A 22,081-nucleotide genomic window follows, 5' to 3' on the forward strand; every position below is an offset into this window, starting at 1 on the left:
GCATGCCAAGACGTGCAAACCTAGGGCCAAGCCTCCACATGCGCCATTGGCACATGCAAAGCGACGCTTGCGACCTAACATGCCAAGCCGTGCAAACCTATGGCCAATCCGCCACACGCGCCATTGGCACATGCCAAGCGACGCTTGCGACCTAGCATGCCAAGCCGTGCAAACCTAGTGCCAAGCCGCCACACGCGCCAATGGCACATGCCAAGCGACCCTTGCAACCTAGCATGCCAAGCCGTGCAAACCTAGGGCAAAAGCCGCTAGGCGCGCCATTGGCACATGCCATGCAACACTTTCATTTTGGCATTGCCACCTGCACCCGATGCGCAACCTACAAACAAGGCATTCCACACAAGCCATTGGCACATGCCATGCGACCCTTGCACTTTGGCATGCCGCGCCTACATCAAAGGCCACGATTCCTCTCAAGATGCAAAATCTCGACCGTTGAAGGTCGCCACTGAGCCGACGCATCTCTCAAGCTCAACTTATCAAACACCAGCGACATGCTACACGTTTTCCACGAAAACACTCGAGACACCAAACTTATGCATAGAAGAAATGCAACTTACTAAGATAGTGCAAGTGATATGATAAAACAGAGAATGAAACATGATAAAACAGAGAATCAAATATGATAAAAAAACAGAATCCATGTATAGAAGAAATGCAAAGGATCACAACCAGAAATGCAGCACACAACTTGCAACGATGACAAACATGATTCTAAACTACATCAGTGACACATAGCAGTTTCTCCAAGCTCTCATTGTCAGTAAGAGTTGACTGATAACTAGTAGGGATTTATAGCTGATCTACTGCGCATGTTAACCTTTGTTGTGAATGCAATACCAAAAACCATCCCACTTCATCAGGATCCTTTGAATGAAATACTTGAGTCGCTTCATATGCACGAATAAACGGTTCATCCATCACTCTCTTAGTGCTTTGTAGCTTAGAAAAGTTGACCTTTATTGAGTTTGAGATTGGATCAACTTTTCACCCATTACTCTTATCTTCAACTCTGACCAATCACAGTAAAAAACAACTTCCTCGAATTCCATATAGTTCAACTTTATAATCTGTTTAATGACACCATAATAAGTAATTTCAGCTTCCACCAAATTTCTGTCCGTGGACTTTGCTCTATGTCTTGTAATAGCTTTCATAGACAAACCACTGTTCTGTGTTACAAAACCCTCCTCTTAATCATGACAACTAAAAGAAAAGCCATTGGCTTGGTATTTGTTATACGACTGCGCCTTGAAGAGTGGTCCTTGCACTAGTCGCCAAAGTATTGATTTTGTCTCTTTGGCTTCTATCATTTGTAAGAGAACATGTGTGTCAGTTGCACAACAAAAACCCCAATATTTACAGAGGAAATAAAGATGCAGTTTTAATTATAACCATGGACCATGTTCACAAAATCTAAATGTAGTTTTAACAAAAACCATGAAACATGATAAGAGTGATAATCAAAATCTAAATGTAGTGTAATATTATCACAAAATCTACCACAATATGTATAGTAATTATAAGGGAAAGCAGAAATAAAGCAACTCTGAAGCTAACATATATATGGTACCTCATCGCGTAACCATAAGAGAAAGATTTTTAACCCTTTCTTGGAAGAAAGATTTTCCTGACTATTAAAGTTGTCGCTGTTCACGTATAAATCATACTTCCTATAATGAAAGAACAGTTCAACGGAAATTATATTGATAATCCAATAATCAAAAAACATCTAACAACTGTGAAGTTAAGAAGTTGTACCTCTGCCATTCATCTATTCCCACATACTTAGACAGAAGCCACCTACGAGCTTGCTGATATTGTACTTGAGTTAAAGTAATAGCTTTGGAAGAACTCAAAGGCATCTCATCGACAAACTCATCATCATCATCTAGAAAGGCCTGTCGAGTATGTTTATGAGTCCCACCACCATCATTTGATATGTTCTCCATATTGTACAAGCTGGCTTCTCGCATCACATATCCTTTTGCAATGCAACCATTGATGTACCTTTTATTGCGCACCAAACCTTTGTAACATTTCATCAACCTACAAATATCGATCATAAAATTTAACAGTTCAGTAATGACAATAAAACACTCAAGTTACACACTAACTAACAAGGTAAGTTTGGTAATTACCTCTCGAAGGGATACATCCATCTAAATTTGACAGGACCGCAGATCAAAGCTTCGTCAGCTAAATGCACCATCAAGTGGATACTTATAACAAAGAAAGAAGGAGGAAATTATTTTTCCAATACACAGATTGCTTCCACTAGATTAGCTTTTGCTTTTAAAAGTTGTTCTCTATTGATTACCTTCGCGCACAAAATTTTGAAAAACAAACTTATCCGAAGAAGAGAAAGCCGCAGATCTTTCGGTAGCGAAGGCGATGCATGAACTAGTAACGGAAACAAATGTTGCATAAGGACATTTCATTTCATCGCACTTGCGTCAGTGTTGATCCACTTTAGTTCATTTAAATTTAATAAACTACCTTAACATGAAGTAAAAGTTCAAATCTTGATGAGCATATTTATGGAACATACAAATTGGAATTTAGGTTACTACCTTAACAGATTCCATAACCGGTGCTTCTTTTCTGTTTGGCTCTTGCCAAAAGGATCCTCTCCTGGATCTGCAAATACCAAAGATACAGAACAACATTAGCCAAAATTTTAAAATTTATCGACTTTGAAGCTCTTTTGAAGATATTGTACATTATTCAACATTGTGAAGTTATAATCATCCATTTATTCTGCAATGATAAACCCAAAGCATACGTCACAACAACACACGCTAATGTGAAATCCAGTACTCATCATGGATAGCTGCTGTAACTAGCATTTTATCCCAACCAAGAAGCTCAAAAATCTCACACTTGAAGTTCATTATGACACTTATTGAAATTTTTCTCAGATAATAGTAAAACATAGCAACTTAACGAATATAATCAACACGTTTCCTAGCTATCCCAACTCAACCAAAACTAGAATAAGTCATCTAAGCCCATACAAACTGGAATCTAGAGAGTGCTGGTGCACTCACTTTCATATGAGAGAATCAATTCCTTTCTTCTTAAGCAATTGACTTACTCAAATGAAAGGGAGTGCTCTAGCTCTCATCAAAGATTCCGATAGGAACGACACGATTTAGTATGATAAAAACATCATTCCTAATCTTCAAACTTCAAGTCTTCAAAATTCTCCAAATCTCAGTTACAACCAACTGACCTAAAAATTAAACCCAATGAATAAAACAAAGGCATGAAAAGGGATAATACCTGGGTTATTGTTTCACAAACAGCTGCAGTAAAATAATCCCAGATTAGTGCTTCTACTTGCAGTAAAATAAATGAGAATAATTAAAATCAAAACCTAATTATCAAAACCCTAAAAGAAAAAAGAAAGATGACCTAATTATCAATCGTGCAGAGATATCAAAACCTAATTAAAATCAAAACCTAATTATCAAAACCCTAAAGGAAAATAACCTAATTATCAATCTTACCAAATAATTACTGGCGGATCTATATCGATGGAGGTTAATGACAGCAAATAATGCACATCAGAGAGTAGTTGAGATGGAGTTAAGAAGAGCTTAGTTAAGAAACTGACATGAAGATGGAGTTTTTGGGAAAGAAGACTGAAGAGAGAAGAAGATAACATTTCTGCGGTGTAGGTAAAGGGGGAAAAATGTACACGGTTCATTCACAAGCTGCTCAGGAGGGTGTTACCGAGTGCTACTCTGCACACGGTTCTTTCACACGATTTTTTTCCAGCAGTTACTAATCGTAACCCGGGCTGGGCCGTCAATAAACTAGTAAAATTTCATAACCAAACAACTGCTGTTACTAAATTTTCGTAACTGAAATTTACGGTTACGAATTCGTAATGGCAACTTGTTGGTTACGAATTTTAGTTACGAATCGCAGAATATGGTGTAGCGTAAGAAGAATCATTCCTTAAAGTAGACGAAGTATGTAGTGTGCGAGATGAATATACATAATGAATGGATGTGATGAAAATACTTATGCAATGCTTATACGATGAATGAACATGAATAGTATGCTTATAAAGTTGGCAAAATGAAATGTATAGAGTATGTGTGTGTTACTTAACTCATTAAATCTTGAAGGTATTGATCTCGCTTCGTGTTCTTTTGATCCATCCTTGCATGTTTTTGGTTCTTCGCTCCTCCATTCATCTTCGCTCGTTCATGGACCTTTGTATGTTCACCTTTTTTGCCTCATCAATTTCTCCTTTGCTCCAAGTTCACCCCATGAATGTCTCCGTTCAACTTAGTTCGTGCATTGCCTCACTTTATTGCCTCAGAGCTTATTCCTACATTGTTAGTATGTATAGCATAGCAATAGTATAATCATAGCAGTATAAATATTTACTCAAGCTATAATAACATGATATATTGCCTCTTTCTTCACGCTTCATTAATATCTTTATATCTTCCTCTTTCTTCTTTTCATAATCTTTTCTTCTTTTGTTCAATGATTTCTTCATTTCATTTTCTTTCTTTCTTTTATTTTTCTTTTTCTTTCTTTCTTTCTTTCTTTTTGCCTCTTATACATTTTTTTGGGTGTTGAAAATTGTTACGGGTAAGATCTTTGCTCCAATCTTCTACTCGTATGTGGCCTTAAGGGGTTCTTATTTGTGCCTCCTAAGTAAGGTTCTTACCTTGACCCACCCTCTCATTAAGGGTCTTTATTCGACGAATCTCAGACCCTCATTATTCTTGTGAATAACAATCCATCAACCTCGCCTTAACATTCTTTACTGAGGTCTTACTTTTGCGACAATACGACAGGCCTAACTATTCCCATGAATAATAGCCCCATGATAATCTGGATGGTGACGTCCCTTCCCACTGAATGCCCCTTCAAGGAAGATACCTCTGACATGCATGCCTAGCCCTTCCCATCCGGTTATTTCGACGTTCAGCTTTTTTTCGTGACTTCTTATCCCTTTCCAGCTATTGGTTATGAAGCCACACCCTAGGTGGGGTTCTTTGGGACCGAGTGTTTCCGCAGCCAAGACTTTCCAGACGGACATGGCCGGTAACGCTCCAGACGTCCCAAGCACCCGCAGCTCAACCGAATACGTCGGCGCCTTGGTCATACTCCACACCCCTTACCGAAGGTCATCACCAAAAGGGGGACCCTCGGCGGATAGGACTTACCCCTAGCTATCTGTCCAGGAGTTGTTCACTACGTGCATTTTAGACTAGGGTGCACGCTGTGGATTCCCAGCCTTCCTAGCGAAGGTTTTGCCTCCTAATCTGAGGTTTTACCTTTGCTCTTTTCTTCTTTTTGAGGAGTATTTCTTATAGAGACAATATATCATGTTGTGCTATATAAATGAAGGCTTTATAATTCAATGATACTTATCTCGTTTTGCTGGCGAGTTGATGTTTGTATGCCAGATGAAATTGTTGTTGTTGAGGTGTAGCGAAGAGCTTGGTCCCTGAGTTCATCATGGTGGCAGGTTTTAGCATCACTGGTTCCATTGGGTGGTGGGTCGTGATTTGCTTTGTTATGACTCCGTTGTGATTACTTGGTGTTGCTGTCGTTATTGACTGGTGCTGCGTTTGATTTCTGCTTCCATTTATCCTTCTTTGCTGGGAGGACTGATCGTTGGTGAATGTCGACTTCTTTCGTTTCATTTCTGTATGCTCTCTGCATTTCTTCTTTGGAAGTCTCAATTTTAGCATTCCTCAGCTTCGGGTACTGTTTGCGATCCTCGAATTAGTGTTAACCTTTTACTTCGACGGAAGATTTCTTCCAAAGACATCACTGTTTCCTCGTTCTGCTTGGTTGCTTTTCTCGTGGTTCATGACAAGGGCTCCTCTAGTTGCTGAGCTGTAGTTGGTGACGAAGTAACGAGTTGACGAAATATTCATTCTCGTGGTTGACGAAGTATTCTTTGCTCGTGGTTCTTCGCTGGTTCGTTGCTCGCAGGTCTGTCCGTCCCGAAGTGATTACTTGACGAGATAAAGGTTGTCGACGAAGTGCCTTCATATCTGACGAAGTAATGATTGCTGATCCTTGACTGGTCAAGCTGGAGTTGAACCTGAGATATTACGTCTCTGCGAGCTAGCTCGTTCCTTACTGATTGTTGACGAATTGATCTTTGCGAAGCTTTTAACCCTAAATCTTTCCTCGCCATTGCCTCTCTGGTCTTTCATTTTTCCTTCGCTGGAGCTGATACGGCGAATTTGTTTCGAACTTCGTCAGCTGCTGGTGAGGTTGTCACGAAGTGAAACCCATACTTCGTCATATTCTTGCTTACAGCAAGGCATTCGTTCTTTTCTGATGATGCTCTGACTTTGCATCTAGATGATTGGGCTAATGGATTTTCGTCATTGAACCATGTGACAGTTCAACTTCTCTTTCATCTCTTATTGATTTACATCTGCCCCTTAATGATGAATTGGAACACTCTAAGGATCTCGAATCGATTGTCTTCTCTGAATTGGTAGGTGTTCCAAGTTGGATAGGTGACGAAGTAGTGCATTATTCCTCTTCGCAGACGTTGGCAAAATTGACGAAGCTAAACTTGGGTTCTGGGTCCTTTCTTCGTTAACTATCATCGACAAGAGATAAACAAAAGGCAGTTAGATCAAAGTCTCATAACTCAAGTTTTCGGGAATTCAGTGCTTGAACAAAGTAAAGAGATAAGAGGAGAGTTTGTCCTTAAAGTCGATGACGAAGTAACTTCGCCCTTTTCTGGTTCCTCGTCGTTCTCTTACTACGAAGTGGAATTTTCTCCTAAGTGTTGGCGAAGTAACTGATTCTTTTTCCTCGTTGGTTGGACTACCTTCGTGGCTGGACTCTATTTCGTAGTTGGACTATCTTCGCCAGTTAGCTGATTCCTTTTCTTCGTGGTCTGCTGACTGTGTATTCACAAGAAGGTTGGTCTGCCTCTTCGCTGAGATGGTTGATTCTCCGAAGTCATGCTTATATCTGTTCACCGCTGATAAGGCTGCTTGACGAGTAATCACACGTTCTCTCCTTCACTGGTCCTTCCGACGAACTGTGGTATGCTTATATCTGTGGTATGCTTTGTCTATGCCTCTTCTGCCACGGTTAAACTTTGCTGGAACTGTTGACAAAGCGAGTTTGGCTACTGAACGACTGAACCCTTTGCTCCAATCGTTGCTTAATGCTTCGCTGGATGTTTCTTCTCCGTGCTCCCTTGTCTGCGAAGTCATTTCACCAGAAATGATACTTTATAGACCCGGCGAAGTAGTTAGTTGGTGAGCTGGGTACGAACTGGTTGCATATAATGGCCGGAGTTGCTGTCGACCAAGTGATACTTGACAGAATTAGTTATCTCTTCTTTTGTTATCCTCCCTTTCACGAGATGTCTCCTACGAAGTAGTTTGCTGGTTGGTGGTGGACGAAGTGACTGGATATCTCGAGTTGGCTTGCATTTCACGAGCAGGTATCTCTTGCGAATTGAACTGAGGTATCACGAACTGACTTGTTCCCTTCTTTGAGATCTCTGCTTCGCTAGCAGTCCTAGTATGCTACTTGGACTTCGTTTATGCACCTACAATTCGTAACCCAAATTAGAAAAAGTTGAAAAGGATCATAGTCTTTCTCTTTTACTGCTATAACAATCAAATGAAAAAAATGTATAGTTATTCATTATGTATCAGCACTAATCATGCCCTATCGAGAGGCTTAACAAGAATTCAAAACTCGAATTTCTAACTTATAATCACGAATCAAAGGAAACTGATCTTCCTTTACTTCGCAGAATATCCTTCTAAAATGTGCTCGTGTTATGTCGATGCATCACTAACAATCTTTTCTTTTGTACACCTATCTTGTTATTAATAGATAGCCTATTTTTGCAATTTGTATATCATTAGTAAAGAGATGGGAGGATGAGAATGCTTCCCTTTCACGAGATGCCTGATACGGAGTAAATTTGTTGCTGATGATATTTCGGCGAAGTGAACTATTGCTTTGTTATACTATTGTTCTTGACGAAGCTTGACCGCGTTGGATTTTCTACGAGCTGGTTTTTTTGCTGATGATAGTCGATGTAATCATGAAATAATTAATTGGTTTGTTTTTTTATTGACCAAGAAACTCCATCACTGCACCTCCCTTTTCTTCGTGCGAAGTGAGCTTTACCACTGCACTTTGTGAACTTCGTTGACGTGTAATCAGATGAGATGACCTTCGTTGAAACTTTTGATGAAGTAAGCTTCGTCCATGTTAGTCGTTCAGATTGCACTCCGCTGTTCGACCTCGTTGAATTTATCCGATTTCTCTCTTCGCCATCGACATCACAAGCTTAGAGGAGCCATCCAACAAATATCACTGCGAGCAACCAGTTAATCTGATGAGTAATCTATTAAGCTTTAAGACACATTCCCATTCAAAGAATTAAAAGAAGACCCGTAAATTTGTACTTCGCAGATCTGATTTTGATACAGTTTTTAAAACTCCCAAATCTGAATTTTAAACATAATTTTTGAACATAAAATTAGAGATAGGAGAAGAGATTTTGTCTATAATTATCTGCTGATGTTGTTTGTTGTTTGAAGATGATAATCTTTCACTGGATGTTCCAGTTTTCCCTCTTAAGCTTTGATATCTTGCCAAATGTACTGATAAAGAGACAACCGTGACTGATATCAACTTGAATAAAGCTTGAGGTAGGATAAATTTTTTTCTCCTCCTTGTTTCTAACGCCAAAATGTAACTACAGAAAATTCATAACTACACCCAAATCTCCATTTGTGTACCAAATGCTAGATCTAAACATTTATTCACAGCCCAAAGGAAATATAAGTATTAAATGTGCTAGAATGTAAAGGAGACACTTGATTTTTACATGGTTCGATCATAATTGATCTACGTCCATGGTTCTTCACTATGATTAATTGATTTACAAGATGAGACTCCATTAATGAGTTTTTGGAGCTCTTCTAGATCTAGTTTTTGGGGAAGAAGATGAAGTTTGATTAAATAAAATTTGATCCCTTTCTCTCTCTTAGATATTTTCTTAAGTATTAGAGAGTACAAATGAATTTACAAAAATATCATTTACATATAAATTAAAGAAACTAAGCTAAGCTATGTACATAATTCTAGAGATGCTCGGTTACTCCTTCTTCCATATGGCGCCACGCGTCGAGTGTGCTTTTTGGTATCCACACTTTTGCTAGTCTGTTTTCTCAGTTCCTCTTTGAAATACTCGCTTCTGGTTGAATATGTTATAGGGCTTGTGGCCCATGGATGTGCGGCCCAATATAGTGTCTAGGGTCTTCTTCCTAATTGTATATGAAGGATTATATGGATGTAACACAGTTGATTCTAATCAATAGAAAGTTCCTCTGCCTCTTTATCTTCCCTATATTTTCACTGCAAAACGTTATCATGCACGAGCTCTTCCATGTCGTTAAAGATTTTTTTTTATTTTTTGGGTTCGATCAAATCATACGATACCGTCTAGGGAAGCTCAATTGGAACATGATCTTGGTATTCCTATTTTTTCTTAATCATACGGGTAAAGAAGGAATGCTGTTCAATTCCGATCTGGGAAAAGAGGAGGAAAGGTCCAACTCGGTTCGGTTCAACCCGGTCCTGTCCGGTCCAACTCGGTTCGGTTCAACCCGGTCCAGTCCGGTCCAACTCAGTCCAATCGGTCACACCCGATCCGTTCCGGTCTAATCCAGTCCAACCAGTTCTAGTCTCAGTTCCAGTTCGGGGTTGTGCGTGACCAAAAATATTTTGGGTTTGTGTATATACAGCGGGAACCAAAGCCCGAGGTATGTAACTAATGCGGGCTTTTACATTGAATAATACTTGCTAGGCTTATTTATTTTTTTTAGAATATGCCTACTTTTACTTTTCTTTTTATTAAGATAAGTCTATATCATATAAACGGTCAGCTTAAACTATGACTGTTTATCTCGACCATTAAGAGTTTTTGTTTTAGTGTCATTTTATTCTCTTGAATATGATATTGGCTATACTTCAATGGTGTTTTTTGTTTAATTGGTTGTACCAACTAAATTCCAATGTATTTATTTTGGGTTTAGAAGTACTTGAGCACCATTATTGTATACTTGATATTTTTCTTCCCAAATTTGAAATGTTCCGTGGGATGCAATCCACTGGCTCGACTATTAAGAGTCGGTATTTTCAAAAGATACGTTACAAATAAAATCACATTTATTCCAAATTTTGTGGAAGAACTCACAAAAGATGATATGAGTCAGAAAATTTTCATTTCTCTACTTCATCCATGATACTAACGAACCAGTATATGTTGAAATATGACAACAACAAAACTATTTTTAGTAATTTATTCAACGTAAAGTAATTGGTTGACATGTATAGTGAGATTCTCTTGGCGTGTTGAGATAAAGAAATTTCACAAATTAAGCTAAACATAACAAAACTAAAAATGGAAAAGAACCCCAAAGTAATGAGGGTTAGATGTACCGCCTCATATAAAAGATGTGAAAAGGGACATATGTATCATGAGACAAATACGTACTTTTGTCTTCGGTAGTAATAACACCAATACACAAGTATCAACCGACTATGGGATCAACTAAAATGTAATTATAGCTCCCATCATAAATGAAGGAGTTGGAAATGCACCTGGTCATAGGTGTTGGTATATACAATGTAATGTGTGTATCATAGTAGCAACCAATTTTCACATCAACTTTAATGGCAACAAGAACTTTGCCGGGCCAATTGACTATCTTATTGAGTTGAACTAGATCTAATGTCTGCAGTTATGGAATGAAAACACGAGACATAAATTCTCTAAAGCATTTAAGATATATCTGGATGAAACATAACATATATTCGCTCTAAAGTAATTGAGTTGAATCCGGTTTTTGTTACGTAATAAGGGCTACACCACTTATTAAATTTCTCAAGACTCAATGTCTAAGCTCTGTATATACTAAGGGCTAATCACACCAAAGGGTGTTCATGCATGAACTATTACCTAACTTTTTGTAAACTTACAGTGAGAATGAAGTTGATTGCATCTATAAACTATTTCTAATGAATGTGGAAGGAAGCATATCCTTAGAAAATTAATATGTAAATCTAGTGAATTGTAAATCACTGGAAATTGAATTACTGAATTCATATTAACCCCAACAATGAACTCATTGGGATTGATTCATAAAGACTTTGACATAACCATAAGGCACATTGGTTGTGACACGACGTTCCGTTTTGAAGTACTAACACGGGCACCAATTCATTTGAGTGTACAAGAAAATGAACTAATAGAATGCGAAGTTACGGCATCTATCATAATCAGTGATTACTAAAGTTACTAGATTTGCACTGCCTCTCCCCATTATGCTTTAGAGTAAGAAAGCACGTCACTCATGTTACAAAGTCTTTCTTTTGTAAAACACGATTGAGACCATCCTGTTTTACTTAGATGCAAATGGTATATAACTCATTTTTCAAAGAATAAACTGTTGTTAGTGAACTTATATCCATGCAGAATGCGGACCGTTCAAGTGATTTATGGCTCTGATGGATGATTCGACGCATTGAATCGGTTATTTCTCACAACAAATAATGCGTTTAAATTTTGTAAAACTCCTAGAACATACTATACAATTCAAAGTGCAAAGGCTCACCACCCTTGATAATGCTAGAGAATTTATATCAAAATGACTTGATGAATATTGCATAATGGTCTCGCAGAGACTACCATCAAATGTTACAGATGGTGTCTAAGGAATAGGTTATGCGTACCAACCCACCTTTTTATTGCTTTGAGGATATGCAATACTACACGCATCTTACTTTATTTGTTTTTAGAACCCAATATTAGTCAACCTTTTTCTGCGTACAAGTTGGTAACTGGAGTTAAGCCTGACATTCGTGTTCTTACGCATTTTTGGTTGCACTATATATGTGCCATTACGACTCCACATCGTATTATGATGCGTCTTCAAAATTGTTAAGTTGGTATGTTGGAAATGAGTTCCCAACAATTATCCGCATTTTAAACCTTTTGGAAGGAGGTCTCTTACCGCTAGATTTGTGGGTTATCGCTGTAGTGAGACAGTCGTCCCGTCGTTAAGGGGAGATAAGAAAAACTATATTCTAGGGGAACGACAGGAATTGTCGTAGTGTGTTCCCACTGTGTCTCATATTGATTCTTGTACTCCATAAATATAAATGTGAAGTGACAAAGCATAATCGATTTTCAGAATGTACACTGATGTCGCTAAAGTGACAAGATCACACATATCAACTGCAAATATTCCTGCAAGGTTAGAAATCCTCAGTATGGGGTACACCATAGACTAAGGTGTTGCAACTACACTTGGTGGAAGTGTAGTTGAGGTCGTGGCTCCATAAAGGAAGATGGGGAGACCACCAGGTTCGATCAATGCTCACCTAGAAAGGAAGTAGGTGAGTAAGGCACAAATTATTTATATCATCAGAAATCATCTCATAAGATTGTCTCTGAATATGTTCATGAATCAAACTGGAGGACGCTCCAAAGTTTAATGATTCCAGAGAACAATGACATCCCAAGTGGATTATGAGAATGCGCACGAGTCACTGGAAAGATCATGCGAGCATATTGATGATTAATTTCATATACATTTCCTTAAGGAAATAAAGAAAGATGAGATCGAACCAAGCTCCTTGTTCCTTAATTTCAACGAAGAGCGTATTTGGCCTATACAATCCAGGTAGAACTTGGTTCTTTGACAAATATAAAGGTATTTGGTGTGGTAGTGCTAACCAACCAAGTGTAAAGCCTATTGGACATACATGATTAATTTGTCACAAAGCATAGTGAGAAGAAAGCATTCTTAAACTATAAAGACTCACCTTGTGGCGCGAGGTTTCTCACAAATCCCTGGAATTGTCCTCTTGTAATGAACGATATATCGTTCATCTACTTAGTTAGCATGGTAATTTCAAAAGGACTTGAAATGCAGCATATTTATGTGGGTATTATGTATCTCTGAAAGAATCAAGAGATAGAAGATATTTTCAAAAGTGCATTATGGCCTTTTGCTTCCCAAGTAGAATGACTCTAAACCACGGAGTGTGTTTGCAGTTACACTGGAACACTCACTTATTGATTTAAACAATCAGGCGGATGTGGTATACCCGTCTAAGTGACTATTTAATTGGGAATGGATAAACAAGTAAAGTTTCGTGCCATGCGTATTAAATAAGTTCCTGATTCAAAATTATAGCTATTTATGTCGACGATATGGACATGATAAGTACTCTTAATGGAATAAGAGATCTTAAAAGTTATTTAAAATCTGAATTTGAGATGAAAATCCTGGGAAATCTCGATCTTATCTATGTTCTAAACTAGAAGACCGAGCTTGTGGTATATTATTCCACCAGTTTGCATATGTCCATTGTCAGGCAATTTAACAAGGACGTGTATGCTGCTAGCACTCCCATGATTAGTCTAGTTTCAAATGTACATAAATGTCCAATTCGTCTAAAGGAATATGACTAAGTTGGGTCGGGAGATGAACTTTCCTTATCTAAGTATAATAGACGCATTATTGTACTTAGCATAATGTACTCGACCAAATGTTACATACTCAGAGAACTTGTTAGCTAGATATAGCTAAGCGCCAACGCAACGTCATTGAAATGGTACAGTGAATGTAATCATGTACTTAAAAGTAACCATTGACATAAATTTGTTTTATCCCTGCAAAGACATAAAAAGGAATGCTAATGAAAGTGTTATGCAAAAGTTGTTGATTATGAAGGAACAATAATCTTTCCTCCAACGAAAGTAATCAGGGGAAGATAGGTCATTACCGATATTCAGTTTCGAAAAGTACATGAATAAAGGAATAGTCTGGAACAACTCTGAAAGTAATCAGGGGGAGATGCCGACATCAGGGGGAGGATCCAAAGATATGATGTGGACAAATTTTACTTCGAAATTGAAGTTGTGTTGTACTCTTTTTCCCTTCGATCGAGAATAGTTTTTCCCAAAGGGTTTTGTTACTCGACAAGGTTTTTAGCGAGACAACACTAAAAACATCAAGTATGTTGAACGTTGAAGACATAAAGATCGTCGTTGATATTACTGAAAATATCTGGATCAAAGAAATGAAACACGATATTTTGTTAAGCAACGTATCTTACAGAATCAACAACACGGTCTTATAAACATTCATGTCACCAAAGTAAAGTGTGATAAACTCCTTTTGAATGTATTAGACTAATGTAAATTGTCTGACATCAGGGGGAGCATCTAATGGTGTGTTGAAATTTTTTCCTTCACTGAGGTTACTTTTTCCTGCAGGGTGTTGTTACTCGGCAAGGTTTTTAATTAGACAACAACAAACACCAGGAATTAACTTCCCAAGTTAGGCTATTGTCTTTTCCAGAAGGATACTCTGCATAAGAAGTTGTGAAGCAACTAATCAACTTCAACGGAGCAAAGTGATCATCTGCAACGGATCACATTTACTTGCATCTGTCACGTTGTACTCTTTTCCCTTCGCCAAGGTTTTATCCCACTGGGTTTTCCTTGTCAAGGTATTAATGAGGTAACATATTCGAGTCCAACTATATTCTAAGTTTGCTTAATATTGTACTCTTTTTATCTAGTTAAGGTTTTGTCCCTCTGGGTTTCCATGGCGAAGTTTAAACGAGGAAATTAACTTAGACTCGTCGATCTTTGAAAATCGTATTACATGTGATGAACTACATGTAAAGTACGTGACAACATGTGAAGTACTACATGTGAAAAGTTTTACCAAGGTTTTATCCCACTGGGTTTTTCCTTGTCAAAGTTTTAATGAGGCGATTGATTTCGGCACAAGTCATCAAGAAGAGGACGACATTTGAAGAACTACATTCAAAGCACTATATTTGAAGTACTATGTATAAAGCTTTGTTATTGAACCGCACTAGGGGGAGTGTTATAGGGCCTGTGGCCCATGGATGTGCAGCCCAATATAGTGTCTAGGGTCTTCTTCCTAATTGTATACGAAGGATTATATGAATGTAACACAGTTGATTCTAATCAATAGAAAATTCCTCTGCCTCTTTATCTTCCCTATATTTCCACTGCAAAAGAATATTAATTCTTGCTGCATATTTGGTAGATTTTCTATCTCCTGAGGCAGATTCTGGATGGAGCCCTTAAAAGCGCTGAAGAAAATCAAAGTACCAGAATCCAAAGAAGAAAAACACTGAAATGTTGGAAAAAATTGAAATGCCAGAATCCAAAGAAGAGTCGTATATATTAACAAATCAAATCTGATGCTGATGTTTTGGACTTGTCTTGGTTTTCTCTGAACACACTAATTCTTTCGTTTCACTAACTCTTCATTTCGACGTGAAGAATCATTCTCTTAATTCAGTACCTGGTTTTGATCTCTGCCAAGCGTACATGTGAACCAGAAGATAGAGAAACTGTAGATAATTTTTTCGATGTTCTTAAAACAGGGTTTATTCATATTTTACCCGTTATTATAGATCAGAATTGAAGAAAAAACTCAGGAGAGACGAAACAGAACTTGATCTGATGAATGAGCAAACTGTTGGAGAACATGAAACGGAAGCAATGCATGAAATAGAGGAGGTTCTTGCACAAGAAGCACACGGTCACAGTCACGTGTAGGACTCGGTGGAAGCATAACACAGGCCCGATTCCATACCAAATATGTTGTATGGATGTCAGCATTTCTCGCACTAACAACTCCAGCTGGTACAAATTGTTTAACGGGTTCACTAGTGTATACAGCAGTACTAGTCCTACGGCTCTTATTGTACTTAGGAATTCAGCTGCATATATGTCACCTCAAGAGAACAAAATGCTCTTACATTTGCATCATATTATTTAGACTAAGATTGGAAGTGAGTTTTTCTATAATGTAACTTTATTTTAGTTCTTCTAATGGTTTTTAAATAATGTTATAATCTAGCTAGAGATTATGTCATCTACTAGTTGGCCTGGTCGAATTGACCTCCTATCGTAACTTCTTCTTCTGCAAATTCATGTTTAACGACAACCCAACAATCCTAAACCATTGTATACCATTCATGTTGATAGATGGTAACCGACGGATCGCAGGTTGGTGATCCATTATGCATGGGTAGTCTCGTTGATGATGATAGCCACTCACGATGATGTTGTCCATATAAATTCCGAAAAGATGGACAGCAGATGTTATGGGTTCACGAAATAGAGAATGAGCTTGAACACTTGATGATCTATTCTTACTGATCAGAGAACCATGAAGAGACACCATATTTAAGAATCTATGGTGATTACTCGTGTTAGCATGCAACCTCTTAAAACCAGTATACACATTTCTCACTCTCATTTGGTGGTCCATTGCTTTGGAAACGGAAAATATTTATTCAAAACTAATTCTTCTGCTCTGCATGTCCATTTTTCAAAGCAATGCACCACCAATGAGAAGGTGGTGAACGTACACACCTGTTTTAAAGGGGTGAACATTTCAGTTTATCAGAATGGTATAAATAGCACTATATCATAGTCCCATAAGCACCATCAACCTCAACGAGGTAACTATAGCATAAACCTTTTTGGCAAATGGTTCCACTCGTCTTTCTCTAATCTACTCGTCTCACCAGGGCCGGCCCTGACATTTTCCTGCCCCAAAGCATACCCAAAAAGATGTTGCCCCCTTACATACAACAAACTATGGTCGGGAGCATAAGGTGGCGCGTATTAGTTTGGTTAGCATTATTTTCTGTCATATTTAAACCTATAAATACATATATTGTGTTGCCAAAAGATTGTCAAATATCTCAAGTGTATATATAGCAAAGCATTATTCAAAAACTTATCAAAAGAACCTAGATAGTTTAATTCATATAGGAATCAGTATTTACGTACCACCTGTTCAAGAGTTCGATGTTTTACAATAGGTCTTGTGAAAATTTTGGCTGAATTAGAACACTGGGAGGGCTATTGCGAGTCCAGTTTAGGTGACTTGCATGATGTCACGATGATCTCACAAAGGAGCAAATAAAAAAATCATAGAACCACCTTTTGTTGTGAATTTTGCATTATTTAAGACTCTGTACTCGTGAATCTGAGAGGCTTTACCCTCTTATTTTGACTTGTCAGTAGAGCAACGAGAAAACGCATGGCTAAGAGCAACGAGCAAAGATCATTATTCTCTCCTGGAAGCCACCTCAAGGACTTGTTATCGTTCTCTGGCAAGCTACCTGGTTTCCCAATGCTCTCATTCTGATTCACAATGTTCTCTGGCAAGCTATTTGGTTACTGAAGTCTAAACTAGCTAAAAATATTTTTATTCATAACCATTGTTTATCAGTTGTGCAACCATTTTCACATGATTGCTACAGGTTGATGCCAATTCTTTCAAGTGATACCATTCTATATAAGCCAAAAAGATAAAAATCGATCATGCCCGTCGGATCACTCAAATGGTATCCCCTAAGAGTATTGACATCAGCCTTTGGAAATCATGCATTTTCATTGCTTTTCGGTAACCAAAATCTAAACTAGCTAAAGAATTATTTTTTTTCTGTTACCCCCTGCCCCGTGCTGCCCCAAAATAAAACTTTGCTGACTTTGCCTCATGGTCGGTCATGCGTCTCACCATCAACCTCAGTGGCATGTATCTTTAATTTGACCTTTTAAGCCAGTCAATGTCGATCAACCGATCATACAAAATTTTGTTCGCCTGTTTGGCACTCACTTTCAAATAACATAATATCATGCATTCACCTTTTCATTATTTGGCTTGTTTTGACAGCATGTTCCATCCATAGGTTTGACTTGAATGTTAGTGTTCAATATTCGTTTCACGCAGTCAGCGAAACATTGCTCAAGAGGCCAAGAATGACACAATTGGAAGCACTAACCGTGAAAAGTACGAACATATATAATCTTGATGGAATACGTATAGATTAGATTCTAAATTTCTATTAAAAAACTTTTCTTTTACAATTTTAGAAAAGCTGTATGACAAAGATTCCATGCATAGGCTAAACCACAAGTCTGTCAAATCACGATGAGTCATTGATGCCATTCCAGTTCAACTTTCTTATTAGATCATATACGTATCCTCCCGCAATTATTGAAGTCAAATGTCATGAAGCGACTAAATAAATGGTACTGTAAATTTGGCCGCTAAAGGAGAATCGGGAAGGGTATGCAATGTTCACCTTTTGTCAAATTCGGACCACTTCAAAGTTCAAACCTTTGTTTTGTGTGCATAAATACGGGTTGAATGTTTTTCTTGTAATAGAAGAAGCGGACAAAAAATAGGGAGAAGAAGTAGACAGAAATTTTTATTAATGTGTAGAATTAAAATAGGTTAAGCCTCTATTTATATAGATAGAAGACTTGGTTCCCAAGATATGTAAACCATAATGCTTAGTAATTAAACTTGGTTTATAACCCTCCCTTTGATGACCAATGTGGCTAAGTCATTACAAACATAGCAGGAAAACTCAAAAGAGAAAAACCTGAAATTGCATAAGCATGTAAAACTCAGACAGTGTTGGACACGTATATGTTGCCTCGTTAAATCTTGACAAGGAAAACCCAGTGGGACAAAACCTTGGTGAAGGAAAAAGAGTACAACGTGATTTACAGCAAAATACCTTTTACTATGATGCTCCCCCTGATAAGTACTTCATTTAAGTCTTGGTTTGCAAATCTTCGACTCGACACTTCCCAATTTTGATAAACGAATTTCTTGAATGCCGGAGACATCAATGCTTTCGTGAGAAATCTACCAGTTGATGAAGTCTTCTTTTACGTTAGTCTTCTAATAGTAGTTTTCTCGAGTCTTCAAGTTTCTTTTAATACATTAAGTACTTGAGTCTTGGATTGCTAATTTCTTGGAGATGATTTGCAGAAATAGTTGATGTAGTTTCTTCAACAAAGTGCCAAGATATGAATACCTTATCATACGTGAACAAAAATCGTATTTGTGAGAAGGAAATCCAAATTCTTAGGAGATGATTAAGTTGATTTGGGTTAATCAAATGTGCGCATCCACTAAACAACCAAAATTGATACAGCTCCCCCTTGGATGACCATCATGTTGAATTAAATTGCCTTACTAAAACCTTACCAATAAAACCCAATGGGAAAAAATTTGGACGAAGGAAAAAGAGCACAAATATCAACATTTTAAATAAAATAAAATAATTAAACGTCAACAAGATGTTGCCTCATTAAAACCTTGTCAGGAAAAACCACATGGGAGAAAAACTGAAACGAAGGAAAAAGAGTACGACTTTTGACGATTCATGGATGCTAACTCAACAATATGAGTATCATAGAAAACAAGCATCAAAATCATAATTATAGTCTACATCATAGACAAGTTTCAAGCAAGCATAATATTTAAACTGCAGATTTAAGAAATAAAAATAAAATAAAATATATGCTGCTAAAGCGTGGATTTTTGTGTTTTTAAGGACTCCTCAAGAGACCAATAAAGTTGATATCATCAACTAATTAATCCGTATTTTCGGTTTCGTACCAAATTTCTAAAAACACATAAAGGATTGTTAAACCTGACGTAAACGAGTCAGATGGCTGCCTGGATATAAACTAAATCCTATAAGGATTACAAATTTGAATATATTCTCCGAATGCAATACGAGTTCAAGGAATACCACGCCAAATGCATTATTCAGGGAGAAAAAAATATTGTTGAATCAATCCTAGGGTAGAAAAAAAAATGAAACCCTTGAATCGTTTTGACAACGAAAAATTTCTCGTATAACGCATTATGACTACACTAGACTGTAATTTATAGGCTTGGCATTTTTAAAGTGTTAAGTTTTGGATCCAAAAAATTGCGTTAATTGAGAAATTAATCCAACTTAATTTGGATTGTATGCCAACCAATCACATATGTCGATATTCCTCTGCAGAGGGGTTCACAATCACCATCATTTATTTCAGTAGCTACTTTAAATGACTATTCGACAATAATTTAGCTTGCTATAAGCCAACACAATTCTCAAGTGTAAATTGAATCAATTACTGGTACCAGCGTCCGCGGACATTATAATCTCCTCATATTCAAGTGAGAAGATATTATAATTGAGAATGTGAATTCGGTACACTCAATTGGAGCACTACTTGTAGCCTCTTGTAGAACACTACTTATCTGTTAAATGTGACTGGATTTCCTCTTAAGAGGCAAAAACTTAAATAAAAGCAAAATGAAAAATTTCACGCCAATCATATAATGACGGCCTACATCGATTTGATTGTGATGGGAGAGAAATTGATATAACATTTAAGTTAATTACACAAAGTTCTGATAGTGTATAATCTCCCCCTGATTATGGCGAAAACTTCAAGTTTCGTAAAGTATTATCCGATTAATTCGAGACATATACTTAGAATAATTTCTGGACTTTAAGAAACCACATTGGACAGTAGATACTGATTTAAAATCCATAAAAAAAATGTCCAAAAAAATTATAATTCATCCAAATTAAAGATCAACCATGGATTTTATTGGTTACATGAAAAATATGCAAATAAAATCTCCAATAATTGTGCTCCCTATAGAGCCGATGAGATAATTATTGAGAATAAATTTATGGACACATTCTTTTTCATAGAAAATTATATCAAGATAGACATAGTCAACAAGGACTAATTATATGGCCTAACAAGGCGGGTGCACACCCATTGATCTTTTGTGTCCGGTCATATTCTAACTACAAGTAGAACAATCTCAATTATGGAGATTAGTACTAGGAGAAAAAAAAAATGCTCCATATCCCTCAGGAATGCAGCAATTCCTTGTATTGGTGTTTGGAATTATGAATAACATGATAACGATGTTTAGCCCCTTTAGGATTGATAGGGAAAAACCAAATCTAGTTTGTTTATATATTTATTTTTAAGAAAAATAAAAAAATCATCATCGCTATTCTTTGTAAAGAAATATAATGGTTGATTAACGATGGTTTCTTGTAGGGAATAATAGAAACCAATCAATGTTCCTTGCAAGGAATGGAACGATATTGGCCTAAAAATAATTTAGACTGCCAATTTATTTTACATCACATCTCCTAGTATTGATGGAGGAGAGAAAACCAATATCAATTGGTTTATACGATATACCAAAATCATTTCGGTGACAACGAAAAAAAAAAGTCGTTTTGGTCATCGGATATGGAAAATCCATTTTATGGTAAAAGAATGATTTCCGTAAAGAATCGAAACCAAATACGAACCACATGATCATTGTCCAATAGACAAAGATACCAGTATTAACTGGCCGGAGGTTTTTCAACCATGCACATGATTGGTTACCGTAAAAATAATTAAATTGCGATGACACCAGATTTTGGTGATTATAGTTTCTTTTAGAAGGATAGAAACTATAAATATTTTCTTTTTCTTTTCTCTAAAAAATATAACAGAAATTAGAGAAAAGAAGGAAATCAATTTATTCCCAAAATTGATTATCCATTTTTTTTTTTATTTTTTTTTTTGATGCGAAGAAAAAATTGAATTAACTTGAAGTTGAAATGTCTAACAATAATTGTGACTCAAGAAAATATGGGGGATCATCTAACCAGACTCTAGAGACTATATGCCTTATGTTGTGCTTGGCATAAAACTACATTCCCATTTAACAAAATAACTAAGTTTACTCATTGCATCAAGGAGGAGTGTTTCATTTTCCCAAGCAATTATTGCTGCAACTTTGTTGAGGAAGCTTTCAATACTTTTGAGATTTGTCTCCATGATAATATGTGTAAGCTTCAGTTCCTTGTACCAGCTAACCGCTTCGTAGAAATCCAAACATTCCGCCTGCTCCGAACTAATTTATTCTGCATAACATTTTGTTACGCTCCCTCTCCATGTGCCTGCACAATCACTGAATATTAGAGCAATGCCTGTAGTACCACTATTTATATTATATGAATCATCACAATTCAATTTAAAGAAAGGGGATTCTGGGGGATACCAATGCCTTTCAATGGGAGGTATTGGAAGAGTAGAGTTGTGCTGATTAAGTGAACTACCATACAACTTGTC

At 37.1% G+C, this 22,081-nt stretch overlaps 1 protein-coding gene across 1 annotated transcript; it reads right to left on the minus strand.

Moving 5' to 3' along the window:
• Positions 1-622: 622 nt before the first annotated feature.
• Positions 623-2,360, minus strand: LOC113335258. Its single transcript, XM_026581365.1, has 5 exons — positions 2,339-2,360; positions 2,160-2,240; positions 1,780-2,067; positions 1,592-1,691; positions 623-1,324 (listed from the first exon to the last, which is right to left on the minus strand). Exons 2-5 carry the CDS (start codon positions 2,228-2,230, stop codon positions 1,289-1,291), a joined length of 495 nt encoding a protein of 164 aa, XP_026437150.1. The 5' UTR covers positions 2,231-2,240; positions 2,339-2,360; the 3' UTR covers positions 623-1,288.
• Between the last annotated feature and the right edge of the window lie 19,721 nt (positions 2,361-22,081).

Source organism: Papaver somniferum, unplaced genomic scaffold (assembly GCF_003573695.1).
Source record: "Papaver somniferum cultivar HN1 unplaced genomic scaffold, ASM357369v1 unplaced-scaffold_139, whole genome shotgun sequence".
Lineage (NCBI taxonomy): Eukaryota > Viridiplantae > Streptophyta > Magnoliopsida > Ranunculales > Papaveraceae > Papaver > Papaver somniferum.

Coding starts and splice junctions, on each gene's coding strand:
- LOC113335258 (XM_026581365.1), bottom strand. CDS start 2,230: ATGGTGCATTTAGCTGACGAAGCTTTGATCTGCGGTCCTGTCAAATTT. Junction 2,068..2,159: donor TGGATGTATCCCTTCGAGAG/GTAATTACCAAA, acceptor CGATATTTGTAG/GTTGATGAAATGTTACAAAG. Junction 1,692..1,779: donor GGAATAGATGAATGGCAGAG/GTACAACTTCTT, acceptor CTTTCATTATAG/GAAGTATGATTTATACGTGA.